Raw genomic sequence first — 24,042 nt, 5'->3', positions numbered from 1 at the left:
TTGCTCTGAGCCCACAAGTAGCCTCTTTGCCAGGAGATCAGAAATGGGGGCATGTTCACTGTTATGAGTCACCCCAAAGCCTAGCATTGTTTTCAGCAAAGTGGTGCATAATTTGCTTCATGTTTCCATGAGGATGTTTCATCTTGTTTATTAAAAGAGGAAGCACAGTTGAGGTCCTGTCACCATTGGGAATCAGTGAGTTTCTTTTCTCTATTCTACATCTTAAATTACTTTGATATTAAAGAAATGTGACTGTAGACATGAGACAGGAACTGAGCATCCTGTTTGTTTCCCTAGAGGTAAAAACCCAAAAAACATAAAAACAAAAACACAGGACACTATTGCTGAGGAAGAAATAGAAAGCACAGCTGCTAGCCTCTCTGTGGTTTTTTTCCACTAGTTGTTCAGCTCCCTAATTATCCCTAGTTCTTACTTCCTTGTGTTTCAGCACACATTTCCCCTCTTTCCTATTTGTCTCTTTTACCTCCCATGAGAACTCCAAGGTATGACTGTCTCTCTGCTGCTACCCTTTGTTCCCTGAGAGGCGTGTGGTCTAGTGGTTAAGCACCCAGTTACCGGAACACATTTATTAACTGTGTAAATTTAGGCCGGTTGCTTCCCCCTCCCTACACCTCGTTTCCTCATCTGTAAAAGGGATATTAACAGTGCTATATCATAGGGTGGGTGTAAGAACTCCATGAGGGAACACCTATAAAGCATCTGGAGTCAGTGTTGGTTCTTTCTATTATTGTATCCTCTGTCCTTGCCCCTTCCTATAGATCCTGTACTATTCATTATCTGGCAATTTAAAAGAAAAGGATGAGAAAAGTCGCTAAGAGAAGTAGAAAGGTGAATGCTGATAGTAGCTTTCAAGCAGGGGAAAGTGTTCAGTTGTCATTAAAGTATAGGAAGGTCCTTTTGAGAATTGTAGCATAAGGGTCGAAAACAATCATTTGAGCTGATATAACTCATACAGGAAGATAGGGATATAGTCTTGATAAAAAAAAACCTAGGTTAGGACACCTTGTCTTAAAAGGAAATTTGGACTAAAAATTGATCTCGCATTTTTGACTTCTGTAGGACACAAGCAGAATTTAAAATACACTAATGTGGCCATGGAGAAGACTAAGAAAGGATGTGTGTGAGAGAGAGAGGGAGAGGGTAGTTAAAAAAAAAAAGGAAATCGATCCATTTCCCCACTGTATCTAAGAGCCATTTTCCTAGACTGACAGTCCAATAGCCACTCTGAAATCATTCCCATCCCAAATCATGTGTACTCCACGCTGCTTCAATTTTGGGTCTCCAGATTAAGGTGGAAAGAGACAAAATGCATGAATGGCCAGAATGATGCTGTCAGCCTCTGGGAAGCTCCCCTCTATGCCATCCAGCCAAGGTCTTAGAGATACATGTATAGTTAGTTGTTTGGCATTGTTTATCATGTCAATAATAAATTATATTTTTTCTACTATTTGAAATAGTGGAGAATTTAAAACATATACAAAATAGACTCACAACATGAATCCCCACCTACCCTCACCTTTCTTCAACAATCATCTACTTGGCCAATCCTATTTCATTTTTGCCCCTACTCACTTCTCCACTTGCCATATGATTTGGAAATCCTGGCTGCCATATCCTTTCACCCATAACAATTTCAAAAGTTTCTCAGAAACAAAGATTGGCAAACTCTGGCCTGTGGATCAACTTCCTGTTTTACAAATACATTTTGTTGTGACACAGCCTCCCCCATTCCTTTACCTGTTTTTTATTGACTGCTTTCCCAGAGACCTGATGGTCCACAAAGCCTAAAATATTTACTGTTTCGGCTTTTTAGAGAAAGCTGGCTGCCCCTGCTCTAAAAGATAAGGACTTTAAAAATGTATCTATAATACCATTATCACACCTCAGGAATGAGCAATATACACAGTAACTTAAAATTGTTTAGGAATCTATACCTTTTAAATGTCTTCATATTTGTTATCTCATTTGAATCTCACAACAGCTCTCAGAGATAAAGATGGAAAGCCTTAATGCCATGTAAATCCTTTTTATACATGAAGAAAATTGTAAGCACAGAGAATTTAAAAGTGACTTTATCTAAGGTAGGCAGCTAATAAACAATTTGAGTGAGATATTGCCTCTGATATATTGTGGTAAGGCCAAGGGAAGCTTGAATTCTGTGGTATGTGAATGATAAATGCCCTATGTATTTCTCAGTTGTTCCATTTTGAGAGTATTTGACTTGAAGAACCTAGTATAGGATATATATTTCAGACATGACTTGGAGTTAATTTGAGGTGAGTCCGTTTCAAACGGTAAAAATAACAGTTTTTATGTTGAGTGAAAGTTCCCATGGAACCAGTCTGAGTTTGAAGTGCTATAGTGGCATCTAGAGAAAAATCTATGGGTAATCCTATTTCTTAGCATCTTCCTTAGAGAAGAACATGCTGTATTATTTCACAGCCCAAAGAAAAAGGGTGAAGTGTGAGGTGTAGAGATTCACTTTAGTTACATGAGTGCTTAGAGTCTAGGGGTGCATTTCAGCTTTGTTTGTCCCATAAAGCTGTCTGGATACAAAATAAAAGCCAGACTTTCTGATGAGAAGCCTGATGGCATTCTTACTGGTTTTGCCCATGAGATTATACTTCATCTTTGAGAAAATTCAAGAGAGAATATCAAAGTGGAAAATGGTCACAGAATGTCCAAGTGAACTTCAGAAACTACAAGAAAATTAGTTTCCATTTCACATCACGCAAAACTCTCTATACAGTTAAAGGTCATCACCAAAACGGTGTCCAGATTGTTTAAACGAAAAGCTTGTTTATGTTTATAGACTTGCTTTCTTTAAAGAAATTGGAAATGTTGTCCTAGTTAGGCAATTATCTCCTTGAGGGTAGGGACCATTGTTAATTTTTGTATTTCCAAGGTCTAGAATTGGGTCTGGTAGTGAATGGCACTTAATGTAAGTAGTTTTGCATGGTTACATAATGTCAACATCTTTACTTTGGGTGTGAATACAATCATATTTCTGGTAATTAAAAGGAATCTATCCCACCTAAAGAATCACTTTACAGTGGAGAATCTTGGCCAACACAGCCTTAACCAAGGGATCAAGATTAACAGGGCCAACTGATAAATCACATGAATATCAGCATTGGCTGAGTTATGGCCCTCAGTGATATCCAGGTCCTGATCCCTGGAACCTGTGACTATGTTATTTGGCAAAAAGGACTTTGCAGATTCAGTTGAGATGGGGAGATTATTCTGGATTATCTAGGTGGGCTCAGTGTAATCACAAGAGTCTGTAAGAGTGAGGCAAAAAAGATTTGCCTATGGAAGAAGGGAAGGTAATGTGATGAGGTAAACATAGATTGGAGTGATATGGCCACCAGCCAAGGAATGGTGGGAGCCTTTAGAGCCTTCAGAAGGAACCAGGCCTGTAAAATGTATTTCAGACTTTCATCCTTCAGAATTGTGAAAGAATACATTTCTGTTGTTCTAAGCAAATAAATTCATAGTAATTTGTTATAGGAGCAACTAATACATACTCCCTGATATAATGTGATGAGAAGAGCACCTCACTTCTATGCTTTTTCTCCCCCAAATTCATATCCTTAGTCTCAAAATGAAAAGATATCACTCAAACCCAACTGGAGGAATATTCTACAAAATTCCTGACCAGTACTCTTCAGAAGTGTCAAGATCAGGAAAAATAGGACTGTCTGAGAAACTGTCACAGAAGAGAGGAAATTAAGGAATCGTGGTGTTTAAATACAGTGTGGTGTCTTGGATTGGGTCATGGAACAGAAAATGACTGGCAGGAAAACTGGTGAAATCTGAATAAAGTCTGTAGTTTAGATAACAGTCTTGTGCCCATGCCAATTTCTTAGTTTTATAGATGTTAACAATAGAGGAAGCTTTGAGAAGGGCATCCCAGCAACATGTTGGTTTGTGAGACATCTATTCGTGGATACAGGCATAACACAGTGATGTGTTTCAGGGGGCCTGCCGTCTCACTGATTGGATCCTTCCACAAGAGAGAAAGAGCTAGAAAGAGAGATGGCTGAGGGCAGAGGGGAAGGTGCCACTTTACATTGCCTTAGGTGCCACTGGGTGATACTGATGCCTCAAGTTGTTCTGAAGCATAGGCCAGGGGAAAATGCCCTGTATTTTATGGAGGAGGAATCTATGGCACAGAACAGTTCAGTGGCAAATACTGTTCACTGAATTGATTTGACTTGCCCAAGCTCACTTAGCAGATGGAAAAATGGGATATAAGTAATCTAATTTCCCAGTACATGGTGGCTAGTCAAGAAAGTTCAGCTTATTTATATATTTTTTTAAATACATCTGTTTTATCCAGGTAAGAAAATTTGGTGGTACTGAATAACATGTGGATTTGTCTCCTTAACTTTTCTAGATTTGACCATTCTTTGCTTCACACTCTATTCAAGATTCAACCAGTTTATAGTACTTGCCTTTTCTGATATTCTTGTTCTATTTTCTTTTGTCATTTTGGTGGTCCCCGCCCCTGCCCTGGCCCCTTCATCCATTCTGTTTGCCAGGTGTTATGTACTACTGTGTAACAAGCTGCCATAACTTACAGTCTCTGTGGATCAAGAATTCAAGAGTGTTGTGACTGGATGGTTCTGGCTTGGAGTATCTCTTGAGCTCATAGTCAAGAAGTTGTCTGGGCCTGCAGTCATCTGAAGGCTGGACTGGGGCTGGAGGAACCATTTCCAAAATGACTCACAGAGCTGTGGATGGGAGTCCTCCATTTTTCAGCCTGTGGTCCATTGAGTCTCCTAACAACATGATGGCTGACTTCCTTCAGAGACAGTGCACAGAGGGAGCTGCAGTGTCCTTTGTCTTTTAATCTTGGAAGTCACACACTATCACTGCTGCCTCACTCTGTTAGAAGCCAGTCACTGAGTTCAGCTCACATTCAAAGGGAGGGAAACTTATCTCCACCTTTTGAAGGAAACAGTACCAGGAACTGGTGGAATATGTTAAAAACACCATGTGAGGTGTCCTCTCAGCCTTGAGTCTGACTGAGGGGCTGGTCTTCCACTTCCAGGCCTTCTCTGAGCATCAACCTGCAGCTTCATGTGGCTCAAAATGAAACTTGACTCTTTCTTTCAAAAGACTCCCCCCATCTCTCCTAAGTTTCCAAGCACCATGAAAAGTCACAGACTGTTAAGAAAAGAGAAGGGAACTTGAAGTGATCCCAGCATTACAGGATCTGGATATAGTCATCTGTCTCTTTTGTTCCTGCTGCAGCACTAAAATTTGACATCTCTGATTCTTCTCAAGCAAGGGTTGCTACAATCTTTTCAGCAGCTTCTCCATGGTGCTGCCACAAACATATATTGCAGTCATGTTCGGTACCCACTAATTTTCAGCACATGACTTTTTCCTCAAAGCGTAACTTCACTTGATTCTTGGCGATTTCTCTGTGCATTTAAACTGTTGTCATCCGACATCCTGGTTCTCAGACAGCCCTTCTAATTATTTACCTCTTTGCTTCCAGACTTCAGCAATTGTTTCCGTTGGCTTTCTTCCTTCCCCTTGTTCATATAGTGAACTCAGTATGCCTGAAACCAGATTCAGCATTTCCCTCCACAGTGGCTTCCCCCTTGTTCTTGCTGGACTGAGTCACAAGCCTAAAAAATTCATCATTCTGGGCTTCTCCATTGCCTGTATTCCCTATATTTGTAATGGGATTCTGGCCCCCTGTCTTGTGACAAAAACAACTTGCCTGCCCTGCAGTCTGGGACAGTTCCCAGCCTTATCAGAGATATCAACAACCCCAAATCAAGGATTCTTCATTCAGCTTCCAGTTGGTCCACTTGCTGGTTTCATTCTGAACTTGAAATTCCAGTTTCCTATCTGTTCCCCTTTTCTGCCCTGGTTTCTTAACCTTTTCTGCCAGAGCTCCCTAACCACTAGATCAACACTTTTCAGACTTTAGCGTGCATATGAGTCCTTGGGGAACTTCTTAAAATGCAAAATATGGGGACTTCCCTGGTGGTCCAGTGGCTAAGACTCTGAGCTCCCAATGCAGGAGGCCTGGATTCGATCCCTGCTCAGAGAACTAGATCCCACATGCTATAACTAAGAAGTTTGCATGCTGCAACTAAAGATACTATGTGCCAGCTAAGACCAGTGCAGCCAAATATATAAATACATTTTTTAAATGAAGATTATGATTAAAGAAATCTGGGGTAGTGCCTGAATTTCTGCATTTCTCATAAGCTCTATGGTGATACCCAGGCTTCTGACTCAGGGCCCATACTTTGGGTATCAAGGGCCTGTACTAACAGTCTCCTAAATCTGCTTCCTTGCTCAGCCTCTCCCTCCACAGAGGGAAGGCACAAGGACTGTCATGTTGCCATGATCTCTGGGATAGCAGAGCGCTGCAGTCCCCTTGGGACCTCATGAAAAATAGTGATTCTTGGGTTCTATCCCTGGATCTCTGATTCAATAGGTCTGGGGTATGGCCTCAGAATCTGCATTTTTAAGAATAACTCCAGGTAATCTTGATGAAAAATTTTTAATATATATAAAAGAGCCAGTGTTTTATAGCCTAAAGTCCAACCAGAAACCTAAAATGTCAAGTCTTCCCCAGCAGATCCAATCTCCCTTTTCTCATTTATTACTCCCCTGTACAGCTTTGTTCCAGACAGACTCTCTCTTAGACCCAAAGCATCCCTTTCTCTTTACTTGGGTTCCACCTACAAGTTCTACCCACTCTATAACTAATTTACCTTTTCTGTGTACGTTCATTGTCAGTCTACCAAGAGTACCAGCTATTGGAAGCCGCAGTGGTGTGCACATAGCTGGTGGAAAGAGACTGTCTCTACTCTCTTTGGTCCCATTGAATCCACCCATCCTACCAAATTCTACCAAGGGACTGTGCCTCTCCCCCATATTTAAAAAAAATCCAGTTTTCTGGAAGAATGGAAAATGTGACTCTTTAGCCTGAAATAGAAGTGACACTCCTGCTCCAACACATAAGAAAGGATGCTGAGTCACACTCCTATTCAGAAAGGAGTCCCTGAGGATGGGGACTTTGTATTATGTTTGTTCTGTCTCATTTTCATAAGTCATAGGCATCTCATGCTCACCACTAAATAAAAAACGAAGCAAATTTTTAACTATGTTTGGTGATCTGCCAGAAGGTAACACATAATGATCGGGATGGAGAGTCATTATAGCTAATTAGTTGAAATGACATCAAAATTTTCTAATGAGCTTTTTAAAATAACCTTGCTCCCCAAAAATATTAGGTGTTGAATTTTATTATATTTTCACTTCTAAAATACTACCGTAACAGTCTATCGTGTTGTGGAACACTCAATACCACCAGCAGCCGTGAGAAATCATGGCTAACTATAAGCTTATATGGGGAGAAACACTAAGGGCCCAGCTGGATTTACAAGGTGAGGTTGGCCCAGCATATGGGATGTCTAAAGAAATAAAAGGAGACAACAACATCCAGGAGTCTTCTTTGTGAACCAGAATTATGCCTTTCAGACCAAACTTCTTAAAAAGAATCCAAGATCCATCACAGTGTCACTCAAACCTGCCTCAGGGTGCTTTTCACACTGCTCTTTCCCCATCCCCTCTTCCAATCTGGATGGCCTTTTTGGACTTGAAGTTGTCCCCTGCTCAGTGCCACGTTCTTTCCTTTAAGCCTCCATCCTAGGGGCATACTGTTTTCTCTGTTCAAAGGATTCTGCCAGACACTTAACCTTTAAGATCAAATGTCACTTTCTCTGGAGAAAAGGTAGTTGCTTTATTCTAGGGAGGGGATGGGGTCTAAATGTTGTGATTTTTTTTTTTTAATAAGCCGGAGTTTATTTCTATTTAAACAATACTCAGCTTTTAACTTTCAGAAGGTTAAAAGGCCCAAAGATGCCCAAGTCTAATATAAGAATATAGGCAGGTTCTGGCTATTGGTACCTTTGTTTCAAAATCCTCAGGATGAACCCAGGTAGTTCAATGCCTCACCAATTCTTCTAGTCCAAGAGTGGTGAATTTCTCTGAGTTTTGCCATAGTTCCTACAAGGCTGTCCCTCTAGCAATGAACAAAAACAACGCCAGAAGCAATCATTGTCATTGAGAGGAAGAAAGGTAAAGATCAGAGAAGAAAGCCACCATAGGAATTTCAAGAAGCAGAATTGTTAATATGGTATAGAATAAACAGAAGCATTTGCAGTATCTATGTGAAAACCCTTCTTGAGTTATTCTTTGAAACCAAGTCCTCTAAGTCTAAGCTTGAATAATTGGGGTCATGACGGATCTCATCATGTTTATATGTGCTCAGTCGCTTAGTCATGTCTGACTGTGCGATCCCATAGGCCACAGCCTGCCAGGCTCCTTCATCCATGGGATTTTCCAGGCAAGGATACTAGAGTGAGTAGCCATTCCCTTCTCGAGGGGATCTTCCTGACCCAGGGATCGAACCCGAGTCTACCCATGTCTCCTGCATTGCAGGTGGATTCTTTACCACTGAGCCATCTGGGAAACCCATAATAACATGTATCTTCATCTTATTTTTCTCAATCCCTTAGCTCTTACACAGTGCCTGGAACCTGACAATTGTTTGATGTCTTTCAAGTAGATGGAGGACTAGTTGATTCACGTGTATGATAGGACCTTTTGCCTATTGATCTTGATGTCAGTTGCTATTCTGACTTTATTGGGCTTTTCCAAAGTAAAATCACAAAAATAGTCTCTTTCAATCACAGTGATAATAATAGTTATAATAATAGAAGCTGATATTACTTGAGTACTTACTATGTGCCAAATTCTATGAAGTCTTAACATGGATAATTTCATTTAACTTTCATTTAAATTATCCCCACTTTACAGATGAGGAACTTAATCTCATGAGGAGACACTTAAGACACTGAGTGACTAGTCTAACTTGCCAAGGTAATGAGTGAAGGAGCCAGGACTTAAGCACAGAGTCCATGTACAGCATTAACCTCTGTTGCCAACAGCTCATCAACACCATTAGGCTCATGGTTGTTGACTGATTACTGGTGCTATTGATCTCCACTGAGAAGCTCTCCGCACTCTGGGCATGTAGCATCAGATTCTACTACTACTGGCTGAGAGGAGCAAAAGCCCTTGGGTTTATAGAAGGAACATGGCAGCCACCTTGGTTTTGTAACCTGCCTTTGGAAATTTCCATGACAACACACTTGGAGGCTTTATTAGTGGGCCCCGGCATGGTGATGAGTGCAAACTTCTTTATTCCTTATGAATCCTCAAAAACCAAACTTTTGGTAACAGTGCCCGCTAGTAACTGGCTTCCTGCAATGTATCTGGAAGAGCTGGCTGCACATAAAGTCTTAAAGATTCACCTTTGTATGTTGCTAAAGATCAAAGTTGACATCTAATAGTACCGCCTCAGTAAAGCCTTTCCTGGCACAAGTTAACTCTAAGTTATTCTTTCCACTCCCCAAATCCTCAGTATGTTATCTGTAACTACTTCACAGTTCATTTCCCACTCAGAGCTTATGAGGAAATTTGCTATAAAATGCAGCAAGCATTAATTAAAAATTGCAAATAGCTGCATCAGAATGCCAATTCATGTATTTTTTAGATCCAATGAGAAAATACCCATTCTTCTGGAAAAGACTGCTAATCTGTGAGAGTTAAAAAATAGCTGGCTTTTGATTTTTTTTCTCTCTGGTAAAGGGAACAGGAATGGCCTGGCCCATCTACAGGACAGAGCATGTATGTGTCCTGCTTTCTACTTTTCCCAGATGTCAGGTGCTGAAGGTTTGCTCTCAGAAACGATCCCCATTCAAATAGGCAGCAGGAAGGCTGCGTGGGACCACTCGCATGTGGACGCCCTGTGTATCTGTGTGCAGTTTGATTCAGGGACAGACCTCATTTTATAGCAGCCTTAACATGTTATATTCTAATGTATTGGAAAAGATGAGAGAATGGGCTGTGAATCTGGATATGGAAAATCTTTCTAGTATCAGAAGGATTTCCAGTGCTTTGCATAGTGCCGGCAACACTTAGGAAATACCTACCAGAAGTGCTGCATCTGAAAAGTGAAGCCCAAATTTACCTGCTAAAGTTGTCGCCTAGGACCCGCAGACTGCTGTGCAAGTCTCATCTGGGCAGAGCAGGCATCCGGGCAGTGATTGAAGTGTCCAGCAGGGGGCTGGCATTGTCTGTCTGTAAGTAGCCCTGGTTCCTCTTCAGAGCCTCTGCTCAGCAGAGCTGCGGTTTGCTGGTGAAGATGGTGACGTATAAAGCATTCCCGCCTATGGTATTTGAGGCTTTCTCAGTGCAGTTTTTTTCTACCCACTTTAAACCTTCAGGTTCTAAATATCAGGAAAGACAGCAAATGCCGTGTGAAAATAGCAGGCCCAAAGTTCTTAGTAAACTACAGCCAGGGAGACTCGGACTAGACCAGAGGTAAAAGGTGTTGGTACAGAGCGGGTCTGATTCTAAGCCTTTTGGGGGCTGAGTTTTTGTGTTTGTTTTGTTGTTAACTTACTCAATTTAGAGATGTATTACACTGGTCATGTAAAGAGCAGAGCAGCACCAGCATCAAAATAGTGCCAGGCAGTTTTGAATGCCACAGTATCTATATTTTTATTCAAGAAGATAAAGAGCCCAGCATAGATTCTGTCCTCATCTTTACCCAACTGCAAAGTCAAAAGTTAAGAAACAGCATCTCAGGGCACTTTTTTAGGTGGGAAGGAATCCAGAGGATGGCTCTGAATGATTGTTTGCTTTTGAACTTGGAAGTGGACCATTTCGTGCACTGCAACATTTCTAATCATAGTGTGGAGCTCCCCATGAATGACGACTGGTTCCACCCCGGGATCCTCTATGTCATCCCTGCAATTTATGGAGTCATCATTCTGATAGGCCTCATTGGCAACATCACCCTGATCAAGATCTTCTGTACTGTGAAGTCCATGCGAAACGTGCCGAACCTGTTCATCTCCAGCCTGGCTTTGGGAGACCTGCTCCTCCTGGTAACCTGTGCACCTGTGGATGCCAGCAGGTACCTGGCTGACAAATGGCTGTTTGGCAGAATTGGCTGCAAACTGATCCCCTTTATCCAGCTTACTTCAGTAGGGGTGTCTGTCTTCACACTCACGGCCCTCTCAGCAGACAGGTAAGTCCTGGAGGACAGTGACATTCTCGCCAAGGGTGGTAGATGCCTCAGTAGGTGAGCTACCACACTGGGAGATATGGGGCCGTTTGCACAGGGAAGTTCTTCTCAAACTCCAGTTCCCTTCCGGGCATGTTTCTATGCTAGGGATTACTTCTTGAGTTTGATATATTGGTTTAAGAAAGAAAAGTCAGTGCATGGCAGGGGAAAGGGGGAAAAAAAATCTCTGAGAATAAGATTGAGGTGCATTTTCTGGAGACAATTGATTTAGCCTTGCCTCTTCCTAACTTCTTGTTCCCTGCAAAATTAATTGACTGGTGAGAAAAAAAAAAAAAAATCACACCTAATAGAGTTTAAACCCCAGGCAAATGTTTCTTGGAAGCAAAGTCTTCAAAGAACAGAAAAGTCCCACTGCATTTCTTCATTAAATATTCTTTCAGAAATAACCAAGAGGAGAAAATAAGCAGCATTTCCTTGAAATCCATTCTCTTCAGACAGTTTAATGTTTCTCACAGCTGATGTTGTATTTGGTTCTCTGGAACTGAACAGTTTGTGTGCTGGTTTTTCTAAATATCTCTTAAGTGAAATCAAGCATTATTAGGATTTTTTTTTTTTTTTCATGAGAAAGCTCCATTCAAGGTTGATTTCAGATTTTAGTATGTTTTTTGATGTACTTCCATATGTAATACCTTTAGGGCTTTTTCGGGGGTGGGGGGAGTGGGTAGGGAATCCAGTACAATGTTTTATTCTGGGAAATATACATACTTGTGAACTACATTTCTTGTGTGAACATAGTGCTTAAAAATTCACATTTATCCATTCTTAAACATTCATATTCATTCTTTAAGCATTTATCAGATGTCTGTCACATAAAAAAACCTTGCTTGAAATAACCAGTCAGGAAATATCTGCAGGTTCACATAAATTGCTGAACATATCTTATATACTTCTGGGCTCTAGAACTTGGACACAGTAATGGATAGGCTCCAGACACATAGTTGACCATATGGCCAAATTAAGAAAAACTGGTGCAAGGAACCAGAAATAATCAATTTTTATTTTAAAGTCTACTGTATGTTGTGGTGTTAAAGATACATGGGGATGTAAGAGTGTACTGAGAAAGGCATAGAAGCAGCTCTTGAAAATGTATACCCTGAAGAAAATGTCCCACATTTTAATACATATGGGGGGGCTGGATTCTCACTTTGTAGGGGAACAAACAGTCCCCAGGTGATGTGGCTTTGTGAAGTAATGGACAAATAAAGATAGTGTTATCAGTATTTGGAGACATGTGTTTATACTTAGCTGCCTGAAGTACACTGCTCAGTACCCACAACTTTTTCACAGACTGAAAAATAATAGCCCAGGAATGAGGTTTACACATGGCACCCACTGGACAGGGTTTTTCACTTCCCACCATGCATCCTCAGCTTGCTGTAACCCTGATCATGTGCCCACCAGGGCCTCATGACCACAGGCAGTCTTACTGTTGGGCCAGGGCAGGCAAACTGTGGAGTGGCAGCAGGTAGGTAGCTTGTTACCAGTGGCCAAGGGTACCTCAGGATGACGATCATTTTCACGACAGGAAGTGAGATGAGATTTTGGTTTCTGGGTTGGTGAATGCAGTGCTACAGATAGTGTTTCCTGTCTTCCTAGGGTGGAATCGGGAATGGGGGGAGAGGAAAGTGAGGGCGTGCAACAAAAGATACAGCTGCAGGGAACTCTTCTCCAGGGTTTCAAAGCAGACCAAATTCACCATCAGCAGAAAGGCTCTCTCAAAAGCTGGGCTGCACCATTAAGTTAACAGTTACTGCATGTCTTTTCCAAATTCAGAAATTACTTGTAAGCTTACATATAACTAACTTTTTGTGTTTTGCTAAGGCTTAAAAAAACTGACAGAATGCCTGTATCACAAGTAGTGCTTGTAACCAACTTCAACAAGAATCAGTATTGAGCTAGTTAAAATGTATGACTGTACTTATCTATGTATCTCATCTTTAACACATATATATGAAATCTAGAAAAATGGTACAGATGAACCTATCTCCAGGGCAGGAATAGAGACAGAGACAGAGAGAACAGACATGTAGACACAGGGTGGGAAAGGGGACGGTGGGATGAATTGGGAGATTAGGAGTGACATATATGCACTACCATGTGTATAACAGATAGGTAGTGGGCACCTGCTATGAAGCAGAGGAAGCGCAGCTCAGTACTCAGTGATAACCTGGAAGGGTGGGGAAGGAGGGAAGTCCAAGAAGGAGGGAATATATGTATACATACAGCTGATTCACTTCATTGTACAGCAGAAACTAATACAGCATTGTAAAGCAATTATACTCCAATAAAAAAAGAAAAAAAGAAAAGCTATTGGAGTTTTATAACAACCTCATAAGGTTGGCAAGGAAATATACATACACACACACACAATACCTGTATTTTTTCTTATCAACAAGGTTAATCTGTACAGTAAACTGAACAAGTATAGAGCTCAGTATTTTTCACATATTCTATATAACAATATAACCACCACCCAAATAGAGATATAGAACAATTGCAGCACCCTAGGAGTGTATTTTATGTCCCTTTACAGTTAATCCTCACCCTCAAAGAGAGGCAATCATTATTCTGAGTTCAATTACCATGTATTATTTTTGCCAGTTCTTTAATCTTATGTAAATAGAATCATACTTCTTAATGCTTATCATTATGTCAGGAATAGTCATCCACGTTGGTGCAGATAGCAATGGTTTATTCTTTTCAATTGTTGTGTAGTGTTCCATTGTATGAATATACCTCAGTTAATTTATTCTTTTTACTACTGATGGATATTGGATTGTTTCCAGTTCGGGGTTGATAATAACCTGCTCTGGGTATTCTTATTCATGCCTGTTGGGCAACGTAAGTGAGTATATGCCTGAGAGAGGAATTGCTGGATCATAGAGGGCAGGTATTTCATAAATATTGTCAAAGAGTTTTCCAAAGTGGTAGACTGTATCTGATGGATTGGTAAAAGGGTGAACCAGAAGACCCTCCAAACTTGGTAATCATTGCAGTCACTGGGGAGCTTAAAAATATGCAGATTCTTAGTTCCCATTGTAAATCTCCTGACTCAGGATGGATGCTTATCAGCCCACTGTGGGTTGACCAGATACGCAAGTACTCATCCCAGCCACCTTTCTTCAGCTTTCCCTCCCCAGGTGAATTTGTCTTTGTTTATATGAAAAGCAAAGCATTTTTTCTGGAAATGTTTATACTGGGGCATAAAAGGGAGACTTCAAGGCAGTCCCAGGATTCTACGTTTCACACCACTGACCAACTGCAGATTTATATTCAAGCCCTTCCCTATTAGTCCTGCTCCCCCACCATGCTGTCTTCCCCTCCTCACATATATTGACATCCTCATACATGGTCATTACACCGACAAGTTCCTGGCTCTGCTTCCTTGCTCATGCTGTGTCACTCCCATTCTCCAGAATGCTTTCTCCTTTCCTAATTAGAAGACCCTTCTCCCCATCTCATGCGATGCATGAAAGTTGAATGGGCATCAAGAACCCTACATTTTCGTTTCCTGCCATTGCTACCCACATAAAGGAATTGAACCAAGTCTCTTATCTCTTTGACCTTAGTTGAATCATCTCTAGTATAATAGGCTTGAGCTAGATTATTTCTAAGGTCCTTCCAAATTTTGATCATGATTTTTATCTGTCATCTTACCCATCACTCGGATTCTGGCTCAAGCCTTCATCTTAAAGCCCTAAGTTAGACCATTCTAGCCCAGATTTTTGACCCTCTTCTAAACATGAGGCTTATTATCTGAGACATGAATTATCTCGTGATGCCTTTCATCTTACTGTTTTGAAGCATTAGTCATTTGTCATTTTTTAGTCTCTCATATATTCATTACTTTGACTTTGTAAACAACATACTATTAGGAGTGTTAAGTATGATTAATCATCTGAAAGCATACTCTTAAAAACATGTCACTCCATCACCTATTTCCTCTCTATTCCTCTCCATTAAGCTCTCATTATTTGGGCAAATGAGAGAAAATCTATTCTTTGTGAGTCAGCAAATCACAAAGGGGTACAATGGGTAGATGGGTAGATAGATGGATGAATGGAAAGACAGGTGGATGGAAGGATGAGTGGATAGGCAGATGGATAGACAGATGATTGGAGAGATAGGTGAATGGTTGGGAAGGATGGATATATTTTTTACATACTGATCTTTCCTACAAGATGTCCATCTGTACTAGGTGCCTCAGTATTATGTAAATAGATTTTTAAACCTAACAGGAAAAGGGTAAGGAGAGTTTGTGTTTTCTTTTCCAGCATAAGTGCAAAGAATAAAGCTGAATTTAAGGTTAATAGCATTTATATTATATGCTCAAGTTATATTGTTTCTGCTTCAGTATTGTTACTCAGTTTTATTTCCACTAGAAGGGGGCTGACAGAATAAATCCCAAGGACTGATGTGCTCCACCGTACTGTGATCCTTCTTTGATTCCATGGAAAAGACCTTTCCTAAGTTTTTCCCACCCTTGTGATTTGGAATGTGTAAGTGCAAGCTTTTTGAAGTGCAGATTCTTTTAAATCATTGCAAGGAATTTATGAGATAATGTAGTTTTCAGCCTTTCCTGACATCTAGAGCTGCAGAGCCAACATGGGAGCTACTAACCACATGTGGTTATTTAAATTTAGATTTAATTTTTTATTATTATTATTTTAGCTGTGCCACATGGCTTGTGGGATCTCAGTTCCCCAACCAGGGATTGAACCTGGGCCACAGCAGTGAAAGCCCAGAATCCTAACGACTATGCTATCAGGGAACCCTCAAGATTTGATTTAAATAAAACTAAAAATTCAATCCCTAGTCAAACCGGCCACATGTCAAGTGCTCAGTGCCATGTGTGATTCTACTGGACAGCACAGATACAAAACATTTTAATCATTGGAGAAAGTTCTGTTGGACAAAAACACAGAAGAGCATTTGCTATGTGCCTTGGAGTCCAAATCTCTTTCCAGGATTCATGTTAGCTGCTCTCGTTCACTGAGGGTATCAGGAATTCCTCAGGCAGATATCAAATGCTCCAAGCTACATGGGCTCTTCCTGTCTATAAAATATCTTCTATTGGAAGATACTCAAAGATGAAGAGGAAAGAAAACAGGCAACCCAATACAATCACCAGTCACAGGCTTGGGGAATTCAGGCATCCCACTGATGAGGTTTTGAGACTTTCTAAAGAATACCTATGGGATTCACTTCCCGGGTATGTGCTGTGAACTTCTGTCTAATCCTTCCATTCTCTTTTGCCAGGCCCTCTTCCATCTACCAGCCTATCTTTTTACCTTATCTCAAAACTCACCAGAGCAAACACTGCTCTAGTTACACTCTTATCGCCTCCTACACCTGCCACCTGACTTCTCAGCTCTTGACTTCACTCCCCCCTCCCTGATGACTAGGCTCTTCCCTCCATCTAGCCAAATGCTACCAATCTTTCAAGGCACAATTAAAGCCCTTCTCTTTTATGAAGCAGTCCCCTTTTGCTTTCATTGATTTTTTTTTTCCCCCTTCCTAAGAGGCTTTCGCCTGTACTGTTAATTAAATATCGAATTTATCCTACCTTGTATTACTGGGTCCTTTTTAAAAAAAAAAAAAACTTATTTATTTTTTATTGAAGGATACTTGCTTTACAGAATTTTGCTGTTTTCTGTCAAACCTCAACATGAACCAGCCATAGGTATACATATATCCCCTCCGTTTTGAAACTCCCTCCCATTTCTCTCCCCATCCCACTCCTCTAGGTGGATACAGAGCCCCTATTTGAGTTTCTTGAGCCATACAGCAAATTCCTGTAGTCCATCTATTTTACATATGGTAATGTAAGTTTCCATGTTACTCTTGATGTGTTTTTTACTCCCTTCGTCCTATGGGAAGTTCCATGGGGTCTATACCTGCTACAACGCTAAGGCCCACCTTCCATCTAATAAGAGGACAGTACCTACAGCTTGGTTGATGTTTGAGCAGCGACACGACAATAAGTGCAACAGCCACAAGTTCATACCCCTATAAATGGTGTTCTGAGGCTCAATTTCCAACACTGGGGGAATTTCCACACATCCAACAAGCAATTCTCGGAACACCAGCTACGTGTCTGAGCATTCAACTCAATTCTGGCACTATCAAACCAGAGACAGCATTGGATTCCACACATTGACGCTTCAGTCCTACAAGACTGTACCACCCGCCATTCCCATTTTAGATGCCAGTCACAAACCTGTACTTCTGACCAACTGGCTAAAAATCAGAGGTCCCCATGACCCCCTGTCCTCAGGTTCCATTAATTGGCTAGAATGACTCACAGAACTCAGAAAAACACGTTATTTATTAAATCACCAGTTTATTGTAAAAGGATATAATGCTTTTATCCTCAGGAACAGCCAGGTGGAAGAGATACAGAAGGTAAGGTATGAAGAAAGGGACCTTCCATGCCCTCTCCAGGCACCACAAACCCTGCATCTCCACGCGTTCTCTAACCCAAGAACTCTCTGAATCCTGTCCTTTTTAAAAAAGGTTATTTATTTTCAATTGGAGGATAATTGCTTTACAACACTGTGTTGGTTACAACACCGTGCATCAGCCATAAGTGTACGTATGTCCTCTCACTCTTGAACCTCCCCCCACGCCCCACCCCCATCCCACACCTCTAGGTTGTCAGAATATCAGATTGAGCTCCCTGCATCGTACAGAAAATTCCCATTAGCTATCTATTTTACATATGGTAATGTGTATGTTTCAATGCTACTCTCTCAATTTGTCCCACCCTCTCCTCTTGCTCTGCCCACAAGTGTGTTCTCTATGTCTGCATCTCTATTCCTGCCCTGCAGATAGGTTCTTCAGTACCATCTTTCTAGGTTCATATATATGCGTTAATATACAATACTTGTTTTTCTGACTTACTTCACTCTGTATATCAGGCTTTTCAGTTTCATACACCTTGCTAGAACTGACTCAAATTCCTTTTTATGACTGAGTAATATTCTGTTGTATATATGAACCAAACTTATTTATCCATTCATCTATCGACAGACATCTAGGTTGCTTCCATGTCCTAGCTATTGTAAATAGTGCTGCAATGAACACGGGATACATGTATCATTTTGAATTCTGGTTTCCTTACGCTATTTGCCCAGTAGTGGGATTGTTAGGTCATATGGTATTTTTATTTCTAGTTTTTTTAAGGAATCTCCATACTGTTCTCCATAGTGGTTGCATCAAAAAACATGGAACACTTCATGAATTCACATATCATCCTTGGGCAGGAGCCATGATAATCTCTGCATTGTTCCAATTTTAGTATATATGCTGCTGAAGTGAGCACTGTCCTTTTGGATTTTTATGCAGGCTTCATTACACAGGCATGATTGATTAAACCATTGACCATTGACAGCTGATTGAACACACAGCTTCTCCCCAGAGGTCTGGAGCTGGGAGTGAAAGTTCCAGCCTTCTAATCAGGCCTAGGGGCTTCCCTGGTGGCTCAGACGGTAAAGTGTCTGCCTGCAATGAGGGAGACCTGGGTTCGATTCCTGGGTCGGGAAGATCCCCTGGAGAAGGAAATGGCAACCCACTCTTGCCTGGAAAATCCCATGGACGGAAGAGCCTGATAGGCTACAGTCCATGGGGTCGCAAAGAGTCGGACACTTGGAAACCAGCCCCCATCCTTAGTGGCTTTCCAAAAGTCATCTTATTAACATAACAAAAGACGCCTTTATGACTCTCAACACACTTAGGAAACTCCAAGGGTTTTAGGAGTGTGAGCCAGGGACTAGAGGAAAACCAAATGCATATGAGAAATATATTTCTGAATGACCAAATATGTATTTCTTATAAATCACAATATCTTACCTTGTTTGACACAGACACCAAAAGAGGTGCTGGAATTTGGCCTTGTCACAACAAATTCAAAATGGAAGTACACTAGAACCCTGCTTTCCACATTCAGGTCCCTATGCCTTCAGGGAAACTGAAAAAACCATCCAAAGTCTGATTCCATTTCCCTTCTCTGGACAGTGGGAGTTAAAACCCTACTGTTCTGAGGGAAGATGTCCTGAGTGATTCCAAATTGGTCCCCTTCTGAGGGGATCACCCCAGTGATTACAGAGCTTCTCTACTGTTCTAGAGGCCCAGCTTCACTGGTTTCCAGGGGATTGGCCTTTTCTCAAAAGGGAGGACAATTTAATCTCTTGTAAGCATCTTTCCTAGAAAGTCTGTGTTGGAGGAGTTTACATGAGTCACCAGTCCAAAACTTCTATAGAGTATGATTTTTCTGAAGCATATGCTGCCTCTCCTGAAGGAAACTCAGCTCGTGTCTCCCCACAATGAGGGATCTGTCATAACTGCTGGCTGTGGGAGTGCTCAGAGGGCAGCTGCAAGGGAAAGGGTTGGGGATAGGGGGGGTGGGGAGGGGGGGGAGGAGGGGGGCTGGTTCCCAGCAAGACTCTTTGAGTTGGAGTGCTCTGCAGATAAGGGCAGCAAAGAACTCTGACCTTGTCTCTCACACATTATCTTTTAAAGTCGTAGACCTTTATATGATTAATTATCATTTCTGGCAACTTAAAATGCATGGAGGCAAAAAAAAAAAAAAGGCGCATACTTAATCATGAAACATAGAGTATAGACTGAAAGGGCTCCCTGGTGAGGTTTTTTGAACTGTGCTTGTCAATACAGCCTTTGAAAATAGACTAAATTTGCATTTTTGCACTTGTAAATCCTCCTGGTGTGTGGGGTTTGCATAAATTCTCTCTTAATTAAACACATGGTTTGCAGAATAAAAGAAAAAATTTTTCTCCATTCCTTTTTCTACTTCCCTGTAGTAGATCAAGGGATCTTGTTTGTTATAGTAATCTTTGAAATTCTGATTACTGAGTATTGGATTAATATCTGGTATTTGCTGCTACAAGAGTAAGAGATTGCAGGTTCATTTTACATATTAAATGTCACCTTCTGTAGGAGGTCTTCACTGATCACTCAGTCTAAAGGAATGACTAACACTTTATTCCATCATCCAGTTTTTTCTTTCAGGTTGATTGAGGTGTAACTCATATACAGTAAATTTTTAAGTGTGCGTTCTATGAATTTTGACAAACTTACACAGTCATATAACCACCACCAGCACAATCACCTGCTTCCCAGGTGGCGCTAGTGGTAAAGAACACGCCTGCCAATGCAGAAGATGTAAGAGATGCCAGTTTGATCCCTGGATCGGGAAGATCCCCTGGAGGAGGGCATGGCAACCCACTTCAGTATTCTTGCCTGGAGAATCCCATGGACAGAGGAGCCTGGCGGGCTACAGTCCATAGGGTCGCAGAATCGAACATGACTGAAGCAACTTAGCACTCACGCAGAGCACAGCACAATCAAGATATAGAACATTTCCATCAGCCCCCAATTCCTTTATGTCCCTTTGTAGTCTATTCTCTTCCTCCACCCAGGAGGGGATTTTTTTTCCAGATCCAAACTTTCTTTAGTTTATAACCTCCCTTACACACTAAGTTGTTCTTACAGAAAATAAAGCTCCTAGAAAAAGGAAAGAAAGAAAACAAAGCTCCTGGCAGCCACTGATCTTTTCCAAAATATCATATGAATGATATCATACAGTGTGTAAGCCGTTTGAGTCTGGCTTCTTTCAGTTCATGTTGTTGCATGTATCAGTAATCTCTTCCTTTCTGTTGCTGAGTAGTAGTCCATTGTGTGGCCAGACGGCAGTTTGTTTATTCATTCTTCAGTTAATGGGTATTAGATTTGTTTTCAGTTTTGGTGATTATAAATCAAGCTGTCTCCCGTACAGTTTTTGTACGGATGTATATCTTCATTTTTCTTGGGTAAATATCATCCACTTTTTTTTTTTTTTTGAGAATTATTTTGTTCATTTCTTGGTTTACTTGCTTACTTTCTGTTTCCTGTCACTATAATATAAGCTCAAAAAAAAAGGGGGGCAGGGGAGGCTATGGCGTTCATTAGTGCATTATCTGACACTAGGACAGTCTCTAGCCTGTAGTAGGTGCTTGATAAGTGTTTGCTGACTACATGAATAAATGGATCCATGAAGGAAGGAACAAAGGAATGAATGAATTCTGCTAGGTTCTACTATCTATGTTGCTGCAAATGGCAAATTGTCACTTTTTTATGGCTGAGTAGTATTCCATTATATATACATATACCATATCTTATATTTTTAAAAAACTTAAACTTTTTATTTGTATTGCAGTATAACTGATTAACAGTGTGGTGGTAGTTTCAGGTGAACAGTGAAGGGACTCTGCCATACATCTACATGCGTCTATTCTCCCTCAGACACTCTCCCACCCAGCCTGGCACATAACATTGAGCAGAGTTCCCTGTGCTGTACCATAGGTCTTTATTCGTTATCCATTTTAAATATAGCAGCGTGTACGTGACCTTCCCAAAGTCCCTAACTGTCCCTTCCTCCTGGCAACTGTTAGTTCATTTTCTAAGTCTGTCAGTCTCTTTCTGTTTTGTAAGTAAATTCATTTATATCATTTCTTCTTAGATTCCACATATAAAGGATGTCATATGATATTTCTCCTTCTCTGTCTGACTTACTTCATTCAGTGTGACACTCTCTAGGTCCATCCATGTTGCTGCAGATGGCATTATTTCATGCCTTTAAATGGATGAGTAATATTCTATTATATATATGTACCACATCTTCTTTATCCATTCTTCTGCTGCTGCTGCTAAGTCACTTCAGTCGTGTCCGACTCTGTGTGACCCCAGAGATGGCAGCCCACCAGGCTTTGCCGTCCCTGGGATTCTCCAGGCAAGAACACTGGAGTGGGTCGCCATTTCCTTCTGCAATGCATGAAAATGAAAAATGAAAGTGAAGTCGCTCAGTCGTGTCCAACTCTTGGCGACCCCATGGACTGCAGCCTACCAGGCTCCTCCGTCCATGGGATTTTCCAGGCAAGAGTACTGGAGTGGGGTGCCATTGCCTTCTCCGATCCATTCCTCTATCAATGGACAATTAGGTTGCGTCCATGTCTTGGCTATTGTAAACAGTGCTGCAGTGAACACTGGCGTGCATGTATCCTTTCAGATCATGTTTTTCTCTGAATCATGTTTAGATCATTCCTTAACTCCATACACAAAAATAAGCTCAAAATGGATTAAAGATCCAAATGTGAGACCACACACTATAAAACTGCTAGAGGAAAACATAGGCAGAACACTCTATGACATAAGTCACAGCAACATATTTTTCAATCCGTCTCCCACAATAATGGAAATAAAAACAAACATAAACAAACTAGACCTACTTAATCTCAAAGGCTTTTGCACAGCAAAGGAAATAATAAACAAAATGAAAAGACAACCCACAGACTGGGAGAAAATATTTGCAAATGATGTGACAGATAAGGGATTAGTCTCCAAAATTTCAGTTCAGTTCAGTCACTCAGTCCTGTCTGACTCTTTGCAACCCCATGGACTGCAGCATGCCAGGCTTCCTGTCCATTGCCAACTCCTGGACTTTACTCAAACTCATGTCCATTGAGTCAGTGATGCCATCCAGCCATCTCATCCTCTGTCGTCCCCTTCTCCTCCTGCCCTCAACCTTTCCCAGCATTAGGGTCTTTTGCAATGAATCAGTTCTTCCCATTCAGTTCAGTTCAGTCTCTCAGCCGTGTCCAACTCTTTGCAACCTCATGAACCGCAGCATGCCAGGCCTCCTTGTCCAATACCAATTCCCGGACCCTACTCAAACTCATGTCCATTGAGTCACGGATGCCATCCAACCATCTCATCCTCTGTCGTCCCCTTCTCCTCCTGCCCTCAGTCTTTCCCAGCATCGGGTCTTTTCAAATGAGTCAGCTGTTCGCATCAGGTGGCCAAAGTATTAGTTTCAGCTTCAGCATCAGTCCTTCCAATGAATATTCAGGACTGACTTCCTTTAGGATGGACTGGTTGGATCTCCTTGCAGTCCAAGGGACTCTCAAGAGTCTTCTCCAACACCACAGTTCAAAAGCATCAATCCTTCAGCACTCAGCTTTCTTTATAGTCCAACTCTCACATCCATACATGACTACTGGAAAAACCATAGCTTTGAGTAGATGGACCTTTGTTGGCAAAGAAATGTCTCTGCTTTTTAATATGCTATCTAGGTTGGTCATAAATTTTCTTCCGAGGACCAAGCATCTTTTAATTTCATGGCTGCAGTGACCATCTGCAGTGATTTTGGAGCCCAGAAAAGTAAAGTCAGCCACTGTCTCCACTGTTTCCCCATCTATTTGCCATGAAGTGATGGGACCAGATGCCATGATCTTCGTTTTCTGAATGTTGAGCTTTAAGCCAACTTTTTCACTCTCCACTTTCACTTTCATCAAGAGGCTCTTTAGTTCTTCTTCATTTTCTGCCATAAGAGTGGTGTCATCTGCATATCTGAGGTTATTGATATTTCTCCCAGGAGTCTTGATTCCAACTTGTGCTTCCTCCAGCCCAGCGTTTCTCATGATGTACTCTGCATATAAGTTAAATAAGCACGGCGACAATATACAGCCTTGACGTACTCCTTTCACGATTTGGAACCAGTCTGTTTTTCCATGTCCAGTTCTAATTGTTGCTTCCTGACCTGCATACAGATTTCTCAAGAGGCAGGTCAGGTGGTCTGGTATTCCCATCTCTCTAAGAATTTTCCACAGTTTGTTGTGATCCACACAGTCAAAGGCTTTGGCATAGTCAATAAAGCAGAAATAGATGTTTTTCTGGAACTCTCTTGTGTTTTCGATGATCCAACAGATGTTGGCAATTTGATCTCTGGTTCCTCTGCCTTTTCTAAATCCAGCTTGAACATCTGGAAGTTCATG

The 24,042-nt window shown here is 41.2% G+C and overlaps 1 protein-coding gene and 1 non-coding gene across 2 annotated transcripts in view; one reads left to right on the top strand and one right to left on the bottom strand.

Moving 5' to 3' along the window:
• Nucleotides 1-10,745: 10,745 nt before the first annotated feature.
• GRPR (gastrin releasing peptide receptor) overlaps nucleotides 10,746-24,042 on the top strand; it is a 37,199-nt gene continuing 23,902 nt past the window's right edge. Inside the window, exon 1 of the mRNA XM_005888711.2 lies at nucleotides 10,746-11,158. Coding sequence (XP_005888773.1) covers nucleotides 10,746-11,158 — 413 coding nt within the window. The remainder of the gene's footprint in view (nucleotides 11,159-24,042) is intronic.
• On the bottom strand, nucleotides 18,436-18,539 carry LOC138986526 (U6 spliceosomal RNA). Its single transcript, XR_011463342.1, has one exon. It is a non-coding gene; the product is annotated as a U6 spliceosomal RNA (small nuclear RNA).

The sequence above is a fragment of the Bos mutus genome, chromosome X (genome assembly GCF_027580195.1).
Source record: "Bos mutus isolate GX-2022 chromosome X, NWIPB_WYAK_1.1, whole genome shotgun sequence".
Taxonomy (NCBI): Eukaryota; Metazoa; Chordata; class Mammalia; order Artiodactyla; family Bovidae; genus Bos; species Bos mutus.
This window is presented reverse-complemented; position numbering and strand designations above follow the sequence as displayed.